Genomic DNA, 14,481 nt, shown 5'->3' on the forward strand with positions numbered 1-14,481 from the left:
CTGTAGCTTTGGAGCCCGTCCTGGAACTAGCTCTTGTAGACCAGGCTGGCCTCGAACTCACAGAGATCCGCCTGCCCCTGCCTCCCGAGTGCTGGGATTAAAGGCATGTGCCACCACCTCTTCACACCACATGCTGGAAGTTGAGGACTGACTCCTGCAGACAGTCCTCTTCACGCGTCCCCTGGGCTCTCAAGCTTTGAGCGCCTATTTCCCGGCTTCTGGGCCTGTTCTGAAGGCTGTGCAGTGTTAGACTTGTGGAAAAGCCGCAGGTCTTTAAAGGCTATACTGGCTTCTGGTTCTGCCCTACCACAGTGTAAACAGGCTGCTGCTTCCCAGGGCCACACCACAGACTGAGATGCCCCCTACTGCCATGCCTTCTACTCTCAGACAGACAGGAACGTAGCCACCCTTAAGATGCTTTTTCAGCTCACTGATCAAAATGAATGAGAAAAGCAACTAACAGATCTTAACGACTGAAGCAGCAGCGAGAGCATCACGTACTTGATTGACATCTTTCTGATGGTGCTATTACTGATTTGTCTGTTTTCCAGGTAGAATTATCCAGATCCTTTGCCCATCCCTTTTTTCCCCTTAACACACACACACACACACACACACACACACACACACACACACACACACACACACACACACACCATAGTCTATGTATCTACCCCTGGCTGGCCTAGAACTTGCTATGTAGATCTGGACTCAGACATGTGCTCACCTCAGCCTCCCAAGTGCTGGGATTAAAGGTGTGTGCCACTGCCACTGGCCTTTGTCCATTTCTGTGTTTTTAAAATTGGCTTGTAAGAGTAGATACAGACACAAGTCTCTTAGTTGAGGCCTCTAAGCACTTTCTTTTATTGGGTGAATAGTCTTCTCTATTTCTTGAAGCAAATTTCAGTTCCCCAGGGCACACAAAAACAAACAAACAAAACAGCAAACCCCCTCAAGCCCTTTTAGCACCCTTAGTTTTCTGAGGTTCTCACCTGTCCACCGGCCTGACAACCTCTGCCATAGAACAGCGATTCACAATTCACTGCCATGTTAAACGGGCTTCAGAATTAGCAATACTCAACAGTCTACCTCACGTCACCTTCTCACTCTGGAGACAGAAGTGCAACCAGAAGGGAACAGTTCCATGTAGCACAATTAATAAAAACCCAGAGACAGATATCAGAGTTCAACCTGAAGGTCAGAAAAGCAAAACAGCCAGCCACTGGCTCTTACCTCTACCTCTGTCCGAAATGGAGATCCTGCCTCCAGTAATCCTCAGCATGAGACTGCCTGAGAGTTGTCTCCTTCCATCTTACATTCCTCTCTAGTGCTGGGATTAAAGACATGCTCCACTTCTACCAGGTTTCTATGATAAACTAGTGTGGCTACTGGGATTAAAGGTATGTGTCACCACCGCCTGGTCTGTAAGGTTGGCCAGGGAGGCTGCTTTACTCTCTGATCTTTAGGCAAGCTTTATTTATTAAAATACAGATGAAATATCACTATAGTTTTAACTCCTTCAAGATGGCAATTACCAAAGCCCAGAGGGTGGAGGGTCCCCAAGGAGCTTCTTTCAGCAAAGAGTACGAAGTTACATAGATAGAACTAGCAGCTAAGGTTGGTGACCAGGCAGCATGCCAAGTCTAGACTCCACCTCTTTGTGCCACACCTCTTTGCAAAGTTGACTTAGCCACTGGCACCTGTGCCCATCCTTCACCCACCCATCAAATGAAACAGCAAGGTCCATCAAAAAAAAGCTCAGGACTCCGCACGACTTGAAAGCAGGGATCCCTGTCCAAAGCCCTGCTGCAGTGAGTGGCAGAAGCACCATGTTCTCCTGGGTAAGCAGGCATTTCTTCTGTATGTCTCTGCTACTCGGGATCATTGCCTGCCCTCTGAGCTCACACCTCTTGCTGCTGCGTCCAGAGCCAGTGTCTCTGAGCCAGAGTTCCTTCCACTGCAGTCCAGGAACTTCCCTGTGTATCGGTCCTTTCGACCCCTGGCACCCACATGGAAGGAGAGAACTGACTCCTGTAAGGCGTCCTCTGCCCTCCATGCGTGAGTACACACAAGCACACGTGGGCAGCAAAGGAGAGAATAAATGTTTTAAAATTTAGATTTATTTAATTTCTGTGTAGGAATGCTTTGCCTGTGCCTGGTACCCTCAGAGGGCAGAGGAGGACATCATATCCTCTAGAACTGGAATTACCGTCAGTTATAAACTACCATGTAGGTGCTAGGGATTTAGCCTGGGTCCTCTGCAAGAGCGGCCAGTGCTATTAACCGGAGCCATCTCTCCAGATCCCATGTTTCAAAATGCAAATGATGAGGATGATAGAAAGCTGACTATGATGGCGCACGCCTTTAATCCCAGCCCTTGGGAGGCAGAAGCAGGCGGATCTCTGTGAGTTCCAGGCCAGCCAGAGCTACATAGTAAAATCCTGTCTGGGGCAGGGGTGGGGGGAGGGGAGTAATAGAGCCAGAAAAAAGAATCATACTTACCACGGATCTCAGAGGACTACTCCTTCCAGAGCAGTAATATAACTAAAATATAACTAACGTGTGTGTGTGTGTGTGTGCCGTGTATGATTGCTCCATAATTTTTTTCCTTTTTAGATTGAAGTTACAATGAGGTGGTGTCTACAGTAAAAACAAAACAAAACAAAAAAACAGACCATTATAACAGCAATTCTTGCCTAGTGGTGCTTCTCAGCACCCGGGAAGCAGAGGCGGGTGGATCTGTGAGTTTGAGGCCAGCCTGGTCTACAGAGTGAATTCCAGGACAGCCAGAATTACACAGAGAAACTGTCTTGAAAAACAACAACAAAAAAAGGGCAGTGGTTCTCAACGTTCCTAATGTTGTAATCCTTTAATATAGTTCTTCATGTTGTAGAGACTCCAACCATAAAATTTTTTTCGAGACAGGGTTTCTCTGTGGTTTTGGAGCCTGTCCTGGAACCAGCTCTTGTAGACCAGGCTGGTCTCGAACTCACAGAGATCCGCCTGCCTCTGCCTCCCGAGTGCTGGGATTAAAGGCGTGAGCCACCACTGCCCGGCCATAAAATTATTTTTATTGTTACTTCTTAACTGTAATTTTGCCACTGTTATGAACTGTAATATAATACCTGATGTGCAACTCACATGGTCACAATAAACATGATGAGAACCACTGCATAAGGGCAAAGAAAGGCAAAGTCCAGCAAGGACTTTTATAAGGAAGAAGCCCAAATGGGGCAAGCAACAACCACGTATTAGTATTATTTTGTATTAGTATTATTTTATTTACTTGTGTCTATTCTGCAAAAGGCAAAAGGTCAGGAACTGAGGTCACCCATAACCAGTTTCCTTCTAGAGTCAGGGTGTGCCCCCACAAACTCTTGGTGGGAGCTATCACATACGGGTTTCAGATACAAGGCAGTATGAAGTAGGCGTTTCAAACAAACTGGAAACAGCCCTGCTTCTTGGACTGGGAGGACCTGGAGTTGAGTGACAGGATTTAGGGGCTAGGCCCCATTCTTCTTCACGCACTTTACAAAAGTCATAAGGTGTTCAAACACGGCTTCTACCATTTTGGTAACCAAATACAATTCTGAAAGCAGAACCAAACTAGGGAAAGAGTTTGTGAGGGTTTTTGTAAAATACAGTGTTAAATCAACGTGCAGTCATGGCAGTCAGACCCTGGCATGGTGCTTTCTGGAAAGTGATTAGTCCTGAATGGAGTTTTGTTCCGGGGAGCAAACGTACCTCAGATTGTGCCAAAAATCACTGATCCTAGCTAAGGAGAAAGATTCAGGCTACAGAGAAGCAATGTAAAACTACCTTTCTTTTTTAAGCGCTTTTACATTGTGTGTGTCAGGGCGTACGTGCAAGTGTATACTGGGGGTGTGGAGGATTACCATCCAGCTCCCTGAGGCGATCTTCTGATGGCCTAGGCCTTACAAATGACTGGCCTGTCTGGGCGTTCTGCTCCACAGATCCTCTTGTCTCACAACTCCCCAGGGCTGAGATTCTAAGCCTGTTCCACCTTCAGCTTTTTACATGGGTACTGAAGATCAAACCCAGGTCCTCATGTTTGGCAAACACTTTACCAACTGAGCCAACCTCTTAGTGCCATGAAACTATTTTTGCCTAGATCTGACACAGGCTACTCACAACACATCTTGGAAATAGGATACATCTATGGGATAGCTCACATGGTGTCTTAAAATGGTCTATTAACAAAATAGAACATTTTTTCCTCCAAAGCTGGGGGACGGTTCCAGGCACTACCTTATTAACTAAGGCAGGAAAAAAAATTCTCACCAAGTATCATTGTTTAAATACACTCTATTTTTATTTTGTCTTAAAATAGTTTAACCTTTATGCTACAGACTTATTTCAAAAAACAAAATCTTATCTTGCACCAAAAAATATATATATATAACACTCTGTTTATTTTTTTCTCCAAAGACCATTAAATACTAAATGGAAACAAAAACTAAATAATGATGTAAAGAACCAAATTCATTTTACAAACTCGAGTTGCACATTTGGGAAACATTACTTCTACGCAATGATCTGTCGTCACTGCGTCAAGTCCACGCTCAGTCCCCAGCAACAGCAGATCTGTTAACGCCAAGTGCACTGGTTCCTAGCCATACAATGGCTGACAATTCATGTTCAAGGTAAGAAGAGCAAAGGATTCAATGACCTTCGCACTCTTTAAAGAACAAAGCAACAACAAAAACATTTCCTAGTTTCCAGTGATTTTTTAAGATCACTACCCTTTGAAATTTGTTAGAGAATAAGTAGTGTTTTAAATAAAAAGAAAAAATACAACAGCATTGGACTAAAATACGTGATTATTTTAAACAAACAGTGCACAATCTGAGGGAGTTTGGTTAGGGTGCAGCAGTTTTATATACACATGGAAGTCACATCACACACATATGGGAGAGCAGGAATTGGGGCTCAGCACTTTGCCTTAAAGGGGGGTGACTGTCAAAACTAAAACAAAGTCATGCCCTAGGCTTTGGCAAGCCTTGGGACACAAACAAAAAAGCAGGCAATGAATCTGTCTTAAGTTAGTCATGGTGTTAATCTCTAATAGTGGATGGACAAATAGCTAAACTAGCAAACCGGGCAGGCCATGCGCGTAACCGTGCTGACAAGCACATGCAACGGCCGCTCTCTCACCACTGACAGCATCCAGTTAGTCCACAGGAGTGGTTCTCAACTATCCTATTGCTAATCCACAACCATAAAACTACTTTCATTGCTACTTCATAACTGTAATTTTGCTACTGTTGTGAATTGTAGTGGAAATATCTGATATACAGATGGTCTTAGGAGACCCCTGTGAAAGTGCTGTCCATGCCTCAAAGGGGTTGTGACCCACAGGTTGAGAACCACTGGTCTACAAAGAACAGCAGTTGCCTTACAGAGCAGTCACAGTGGCAAATAGCCAGGTTTCTGCTCCTCTGGTTTTTCAAATTGGAGGGGAAGGGAATTAACCACATTAGTGGCATAAACCAATCTGTGATCCCACTGTAACCCAAACAATATCTTGGCAAAGCATAAAGAACTACTTATGTTACCAAACGTAAAACTTTAATTAGAAAATAATACTTTTAAAGACAATTTCAAATATTATGAGATTTATGTCACAGAATTTCATTAACACCTCACCAGAAACCATATTTCCACTCTCCTGGATGTAGCAATAGAGAGAGCTGAAGAGGAGTTCAAACGCCCTCTTAATTAGTTATTTGATGGGAAAGTCCCGTGCGTTTTACAGAGAGCCGACTGCCTCAAGCATCCCCTCACCCCTTGCATATTAATGCCTACATCTCTACTCTGATGCAGGGAGTCAAGAAGTAGTCAGGGACCTGTATCAGGAGTAAGGATCTGTCTGTGCAACCCAAGACAAAGGCAAAAGGCCAGAAAAGAGCGTGGAGCACTCCATTCTGTCCCCAACCCACAGTGCACCCAAAGTTAGGGGATGGCTAACAAGGACTAAAGAAACTGTCAGGGGAAATCGCCTGTAGTAAAGACTTGAACAAAACATTAGTAACATGAAAACAAGCCATGCAAAAACATTCTTTAAATGGGGCTGTGCCCTGATACTGGGGGAGAGAGAAAAGCTGCGGAAACTTCAAGTCATACACTCCACTATATTCTCTTATCAGTGATTTTCTGGAAAGCAAAGACCAGAAATTATATATTTCTCCTTTGTTGAACATTTTAATTCAAGTAAAAAAATGTGTAACAGTAAAACTCAATAAATTAATCCTAAAGCAAGAGGTGAAGGCCCAAAGATATACCAGCAGTGAATTTTCAAAGTTCTATTTCGGTCTGGCCTCTGGGTCTTTGGTTTCTGTCTAGGACTGTGGCAGGTGAGAGCAGTAACTGACGGACTGAAACTGGAGAGTCATAATTTTTAAAGTCTAATTAGTAGTAGACTAAAGAAAAAAACTGAAAAGTTGATGAGCAGAGGGCAGATCAAATGACTACCACCAGATAAGACCAAAAAAGAAAAAAAAGCCACATGCTCAAATATAAGCTACTGAAGGAACCCACAGAAGAACTGAAGTAACAAGAAAGAAAATTAATGAATAAACTTGTCTTTACATAAGAAAAGAGAAAATGTCAGGCTGACTCATGCATGAGCGTGCAAACTGTGTCTCATTCCTCTTAGGGCCTCCACAGCGTCCACCCTGCACACTGCTTTATGCAGAATGGGTCCTTGGTCAATGTGTGTGCACTGAATGAAAATGGCAGGTCTCATCCTACGATCAGGAAGAACCACCAAGGCATAAGAGGGAAGCAAAAGGACATGGCAACCCCACATGTAACAAAGCAAACAAAAACCAAACGTGAAACCTTCTGAGCCAGTATTACTTCACTCCCCCTGGGCACAATACATAGTGTTCTAATTCTAGGTATTGCTTTTTAAAAGTTCTTCACTAGTAACTACAACGTTATAGGAAAAAGGTAGTAACTAATGCCACAAAATTTCTCTGCTGGCATTTCCTAAATTCCCTGAAGTTTCTATTACCCTTTACTAATCCTTTTAGATACTGTAAGACTTAGAGTACTTATCAATGTGCTTTGCATTTGATTTCTTATGGTATATCTTCATTTCTCTTGTGTATGTATTTTAGAAGGCAAAGAAAACTACCCAAACACAGCGTGAGGTCCAGTTAAACAGTTGTTACACACCCTCTATGGAACAACAAGCTGTAAGAAAAGGTGCCTCCCTCTCAGATTTGCAAGTGCCTACAGACTTAGATGCTACACAGCCTCTTATGCTCTTCCTACTCAAGTAACAGGTTTCCCTGTTTGCCTTCCTATTTGAATAAACTGGGGAAGGGGGGAAGCTGAGAGAGAGAGAGAGAGATTTCCCACTGATCTCTCAATGCACTCTTCAGACATCCAGAAACTCTAAAGAATTAATTATTGCGACAAGGAGACCAACTGAGTCCCCTTAATAGTATCTGGAAATAAAGGGTGGGGGCATTTCAAATACCTGTGTTATGGCAAATTGACAAGGAGCTATGTCAGGAAAGAAGGCAGAAGACGTAAGCTAAAGAAAAATATATTTTATAATACTTCTGTCTTCCACTTTGCAGGAAGGGTTTTCGAAATGCACATGCCCTACTAGGTGCCAACGAGAAGGCCCTGACTGATATGTATGCAAATGCCCTAGGGTAGGAGTGACAATGAGGCAGACGGAGGGTGGTCATATCTAGATATATTTCATTATACAGAAAAATAAATATAAGATTCAAAACCTGAAATCCATTTTTACTAGTAAGTAAAATATTATTCTAAATGGAGAGTGACTTTTAAGATAAGTCACTAAGCAAAATGAAGTTCTCTAATAAAATCCACCATTCTCATGTTCTTACTGAGAAAAAAAAATTATTTTCTCTGTGTTACGATATTTTCCTAAGTGAATTGTTTTAATAAAAAGTGGGGGAGGTTACCATGAATTTCAGTTCCACAAATGCCACAAACAGCTTCTGAAGCTGAAGCTATGACAATGAACTTCCATGTCACAAAGAGGAGGTGGAGGGAAACAGTGCGGAGAAACAGTGACATTGCATTACAGTAGGTATTTACGCCTGCTATCCTCATCCAAGGTGAGGTCAACGACTTCTGCTGGGGAAGCCCACGTCTGCTGGGGAGTCACAGCAGTCCATGACTGTGTTTGCCGGGAGCCACCATACTGCGTGCCAGAGCCATGCTTCCAGGAAGAGACACTTTGTATCACACCTCCTCGGGGGTGAGCACACCTGCAATTGTGTAAAGAATAGAGCCCAGTTACTTACTGTTAGGTAGCTAAGATGTTGTGACTCCAGCTACACTCATCAACACTACCAATCCCATTATGCACACTTTGCTCAGTCTACATGGGGGGGGGGGGCTTGGTCCTGCCTCAAGTGCTGTGACAGACTTTGTTGACTCCCCATAGGATGGTCTCACCCTGAGGAATGGTTGGGGGTGGGGTGGGGAGAAGGTAGTGAGACTGGGAGGACAGGAGGGAGAGGGAGCTGGGATTGGGATTTAAAATAAGATTGTTTTAAAAATTTATATATAAAAAAGTTTATTTTACAAGACCAAGGGTTTGTCAGCTCCTGAGTTGTACCAGGGTCAGTTACTGACAACAGGGAAGATGGTTTTCTATGAACTCACTTAAATCTCTCATTTCTATGATATGGACATAGAAATCCCCCCCCCCCCCCAAAAAAATGAACAATCTTAGTTGAAACAACAAGAAAAACAGAAAAAAGTCTACTTGTAAAGTAAGTTTTGTGACACAAATAACCATGTTAAGAACAATGAAGACAAACTAGGCGGTTGGTGGTGCACACCTGTAATCCCAGCACTCAGGAGGCAAAGGTGCGAGTTCTGTTGCAGAAGATTATTTTAAGGTGTGTTACTTTTGTTTCTGCTGTGGAACATTTGTTTAATGATGCAAAGATGTATGGCTTTTGTTTATATTGCATTTGTTTAACTCTGTGAAGCTGTGATTCTCCCCCCCCACACACACACAGGATTCCTCTGTGTAGCCCTGGCTTTCCTAGAACTAGCTTTTAAACCATACATTGCCCCCCCCAAAAAAAATATCTACCTGTTAACCTGCCAACAACTAAGAGAACTATGGAAGAATAGAGCCACTGGGGCCAAGGCACAGGGTATATGTAGTTTTGTATTTTGTTGTTGTATTTTTTGGGTTTTCTTTTTTTTTCTTTTGAGACAAGTTTTGCTATGTATTCCAGATAGCCTTAAACTGACTAGGTATCAAAACTCACCTTGAACTCGCACTAATCCACCTACCTCAGCATCCTGAATGCTAGAATTACAGGTGTGGGCCATCATACCTGACTGAGAACACAGATTTCCTAAGTACCAGAGAATCTGTTCAAGAAATGGGCCAAGTACCCACTAAGCCAGAGGCTAATACAATATATTCAAAGACTTTCTAGCAAAAGTATTAAAATAAGGAACCCACAGCACAGTGTCCAATCCCAAACCCTGCAGTCTGTTAGTAAACACAGACTAAGTGAAGGGAAATGGCCATGGAAGTGGAACACTGACAGAAATTATTTTGATGGGATACTTATGCAGTTTCATATATATTACCTCACTGGCCTTTTCAAATAACCCTATGAGGTGGAATGGAAGTCATTACCCTGTCTACAGACAGAAACAGGTGACAGGATTTACCTGTTCATAGAACTCTTCAAGGAACTTTGAGACAAGTCTACTTTAAATCGGCATAAATGAAATGAATCATATTCAAGTATGAAGTTCTCTAAAAGTTCAAAAGCTCATTTGCACAAGCATTCTAATTTAAGTAAAGCTGACTAGAAAGTCAAAAAGAATTCAGGGACTAAGGAGCCACCAAGGCAGTCAATGTAATCTTTGGCAGAATTCCTATATCGTCTAAACAAAGGGATAGAAAGACCCACTGTTACTCTTCCCAAGGAATCCCAGGCAGTGGTTTTAAAGGGATCTAATCTAATCTGTATTTTACAGAAGAGATGGACCAAGGATGAAATGCAACTTACATTCAGAACTACAGCAAAGTCACACTTCCATTAAGGTTTATTTTCCTCTAAGTAACTATGCTTCCTCAAACGACAGCTGAAATACTACTGTTTGGTCCAGAGGACTGTTGCTTGGTCACAAAGGTATTTGTTAAACATGAAAACAGATTCTAGGCCGGGCGGTGGTGGCGCACGCCTTTAATCCCAGCACTCGGGAGGCAGAGGCAGGCGGATCTCTGTGAGTTCGAGACCAGCCTGGTCTACAAGAGCTAGTTCCAGGACAGGCTCCAAAACCACAGAGAAATCCTGTCTCGAAAAACCAAAAAAAAAAAAAAAAAAAAAAAACAGATTCTAGAAAAGTATTTGTTGTAGGAGCAGGAAGTGCGAGAGAGAATTTAAAGTCTGCATTTACTACTGAAGCGTGAACAGCCACAGTGGACAGATGAAGTGCATATTTAGCTAAGCGGTCACTTCTGCACTGTGTTGCAAGCAGTTCTAATGACCAGAAGCGAAAGGGGCAGTTAGGACGCTGGAACACCTAAAAGACCTAAGGATGAGAACAAGCCTGACCACCTGAGTTTGTCTTCAGAATTCTCTAGAGGACATGGTGATCATACCGCTCTGGCCCAAAGCTTTTCTGGCTCTAGACAGCTGTAGCCAAGTGGTTAGCTTCCAAAGAGAACCACCATAAACTGTAGAGCCCCTTGGAGATTTCAAAGATAAGTGACACAGATCAGCTTCTAGAGGACAATTCTTGGGTGATCACATCTACACAATTCAGCTACCACAGAACATAATAAACTGCCCATTAAGATTCAAGTTGGGGGTTAAGAGAGCTTAATACTCTTGCAGAGACCCCGAGTTCAGTTACTAGCACCCACCATGGGAAATTCACAACCATCTACAACTCCAGCTTCAGAGGAGCTGACAGCACCTGAACTCACTCATGTGCCCGTATCCCCACAAACAATGAAAAAATAAACAATTTTTAAGAGTCAAGCTGGGCATTAAAGAAGATACTAACATGACCTCCAAGGTCATCAGTGACTAGGATTTGTTGGAAGTCAGGATCAAAATCACTAAGGGAATGACCTGGGGAAATCAAGAATACAGAGTGTAGTCACAAGAGAATATCTGTCTGTACTTTGATCTGTGTGATGGATACTTTAAAAATAAACAGTTTGCAAATATTAAGGTGTACAATATGACTTGTTTTGTGTGTTATAAGCAGTAAAGCATTCATTTTTTATGGTTTAACTACCTCAAACATCTTAAATAGAATGATAGCCAGGAAATGAATGACACACTGAGGATTTTTTCTTCTTCATCATGAAAACACAGTCCTACAACCCCAATATATAACTATATAAATTAAACCACTGCTTGGCCTATTAGCTCTAGCTTCTAATTAGCTAGCTCTTACATCTTAATTTAACCCATTTCTATTAATCTGTATATCGCTGTGTGGCTGTGGCTTAATGGCAAGGTTCCAGTTCATCTGTCTCCGGTGGTGGCATCTCCCTGATTCCGCCTTCTTTCTCCCAGCACTCAGTTTAGTTTCCCCCACCTAGTTCTGTTCTGCCCTGCTATAGGCTCAAAGAAGTTTCTTTATTCATTAACCAATAAAAGCAACACATATACAGAAGGACTTCCCACATCATAGAAAAAGAACTTTTAGGGGCAGGAGTTAATGTATGTGTTCATGTGGATATATGCACATGTGCAAATGTGTGTGGTATATGCACCCATTTTGTGTGTGCATACCCACATATGGAGGCCTACAGACAACTTCAGCAATCTTCCTCAACTGCTTCTTTTCCACCCCCCACCCCACCCCAAGACAATGAACCCAAGGCTCATCAATCCTGCTAGACTGGCTGGCCAAGGGGCTTTAAGGCTCCGTCAGCACTGGGGTTATAGATACAGCCACCCTAAGAGCTGTGGATCAGAAATCAGGTCCTCATGTTTTGTGCCACAGGCACTTTACCAATAAAGTCACCTCCTGGGCCAAGAACTTTTCTAAAGTACATAAAGCAAGCCAGTGTTGGAGAAATGTTTCAACTACTTTGTAAAATAAAGTCCATTACAGAAATAATTTATAGTTTATAATGATAGGGATGGAAATTTTCATGTAGTAAGACTACAATGGTTTTTATAAGCCCCACAGAGTTGTTCTTGAGGCTCGGAATTTCAAGACATTAAAATAAAAATAAGCAATTTTCATGCATTAACCCATGCACTTTCCTATATTATGGAAGGCATGGGATAGCCTACACCTTCATGCCAACCAGGATGAGGTCTACCACTTTCTTTCCTTTAAGATTTTATTTATTTTATTTTATGAGTGTTCTATCTGTGTGTACACCTTCATGCCAGAAGAGAGCATCAGATCCCACTATAGATGGCTGTAAGTCACCGTGTTGTTGCTGGGAATTGAACTCAGGACCTCTGGAGGAGCACTTGTGCTCTTAAGGGCTGAGCCATCTCTCCAGCCCTGATCTATGACTTTTCTTTTGGTTTAAAGAGAGTCACAATGTAAAGTATCAGAATACCCCAGGTACTCGCCTACCTGGCATGCTCCTGAACGCCCACAATCTCCACTTCGCTATCTGAAGAGGCAATATTAATTTCTTCATTAAGTGGTGCATTGCCAACAGATGTTTTGTCACTTGCTAGGAATCCTGGATCCAAATGACCTGAGAGAGAAGGGGAAAAAAGCAAGCAATACAGATTGATTCCTTTAAGCAAAATCTCAGTAATAGATTACTCGTCTAAATTAATTACAGAAATAAGTAACTCTATTCAGGCTCTATTAGCCACAGCAAAACTGTTACCATTGTCAAATAAACAGGGGCACAACCCTGTGTTTTGTTGATTTTTCTTCCTTTTTCCATTTTTTGTGTGCATGTGTGTATGTGTCTGTGTGTTTGTCATGCATGTGTGTGCACTGATAACCTTTTTTTGCACATGTATAGGTGCACATGTGTGGCATGCATATGGAGATACAAGGTTGATATCCAGAATCATCTTTCATCGCCTATACCATACTTACTCTAACAGGCTCACCTCAGAGCTCCCTGACATGGCCCATCTTCAGGCAGGAAGTACAGGCAGGCTAACAAGGCCCCTGGCATTTGCATGGGTTTCTGAATTCCACTCCTCACAACTGCATGGTAAGCACTTTAACCAGAACCATCTCCCAAGATGCTCTGCCACTTGAAAACAAATAAACTGTCTTTTAAAAAGAAATAGAAAGGGCTGGAGAGCGCAGCATGTGCAGCTCCTCCAGGGGACCCAAGTTCAATCCCCAACACCCACATCAGGCAGCTCACAGCTCCAAGGGATCTGACATCCTCCTCTGGCCTCCACGGGCACCCACACACATAATGAAAAACAAAAATATCCTTTTAAACAAAGAAATATAATGTCTGGACATGGCATGTATCCAAGTAGCACACCAGGGCTTTCCAGGAAAAGTTCCTTATTCTATACTTCTGTCTCTTAGGAGAAAAACAAAATACTTTGACTAGCACTCTACCTAAATATATTTATAGATATACTATAACACTCTATATTTTATTCTGTAGTGCTTTTTGCATTCAGCTCTAGTCTACTATTAATGACCTGCACAACCCCCTTGAGGTCAATAGGGTAGCTCTCTACCGCTTATCATCACAGAACAAAATTCTAAATCAGAAATCTGTAAAGGCATTTGCAGAATCAAAGTGACAATTAATGCTGTATTTATACCAAAATGCTTTTTCCTATCAAGGAATGATAATCTGGGCAGAGTCTAATCCTAAAATCCATGAAAAAGCAAAGACAAGAAGCAGATGGAGCTTTGGGATGTACATGACTGAAACATATGCTGCACACGGCTAACAACTCCCAACAGACATGAACAAAGCACGAGAGCCTGGGGCGTACCCAGTTCAGCGCACTGAGACACAAAGGATCACTGCACAGGCATCTTCCTAAACTACTCGTTACATGGTGCGATGAAATGCCTGCAGTGTCACAGTGAGCCAGACTGTCACAGACCTGACTGTCCGTATAACGGTACAACATCAAATCAAAACACAATCCAAACATGAATAAGAGAATTCAGCTATGTGCACCAATCTTAAATGAATTGTAAATTCCTACATGGCCAGCAATAAAGTTCAGTGGTAAAATCATTTTTCCCTCAAGCCAGACAACGAGTTCAATCCCCAGACACACAATAGAAGGAGGAAATAGACTCCCCAAAGTTGTCCTCTGAACTAAACACACACACACACACACACACACACACACACACACACAAACAGTAATTAATAAAACCAACAGTGATGTCTTCCAGTGAGAGCAGATTTGTTTTACAAGACAGGGTTTCTCTGTAGCTTTAGGGCCTGTTCTGGAACTAGCTCTGGTAGACCAGGCTGTTGTAGACCAGGCTGACCTCGAA

General features: G+C 42.5%; 1 protein-coding gene across 2 annotated transcripts in view; it reads right to left on the reverse strand.

The window, feature by feature from the left end:
* Positions 1-4,314: 4,314 nt before the first annotated feature.
* C18H18orf25 (chromosome 18 C18orf25 homolog) overlaps positions 4,315-14,481 on the reverse strand; it is a 68,154-nt gene continuing 57,987 nt past the window's right edge. For both annotated transcript variants that reach the window (XM_026783421.1, XM_026783420.1), the window contains 2 exons: positions 12,604-12,730; positions 4,315-8,276 (listed from right to left, as the gene is read on the reverse strand). In XM_026783421.1, the coding sequence (XP_026639222.1) occupies positions 8,087-8,276; positions 12,604-12,730 (317 nt within the window). In that variant the 3' untranslated portion in view covers positions 4,315-8,086. The remainder of the gene's footprint in view (positions 8,277-12,603; positions 12,731-14,481) is intronic.

Source organism: Microtus ochrogaster, chromosome 18, assembly GCF_000317375.1.
Source record: "Microtus ochrogaster isolate Prairie Vole_2 chromosome 18, MicOch1.0, whole genome shotgun sequence".
Classification (NCBI taxonomy): Eukaryota; Metazoa; Chordata; class Mammalia; order Rodentia; family Cricetidae; genus Microtus; species Microtus ochrogaster.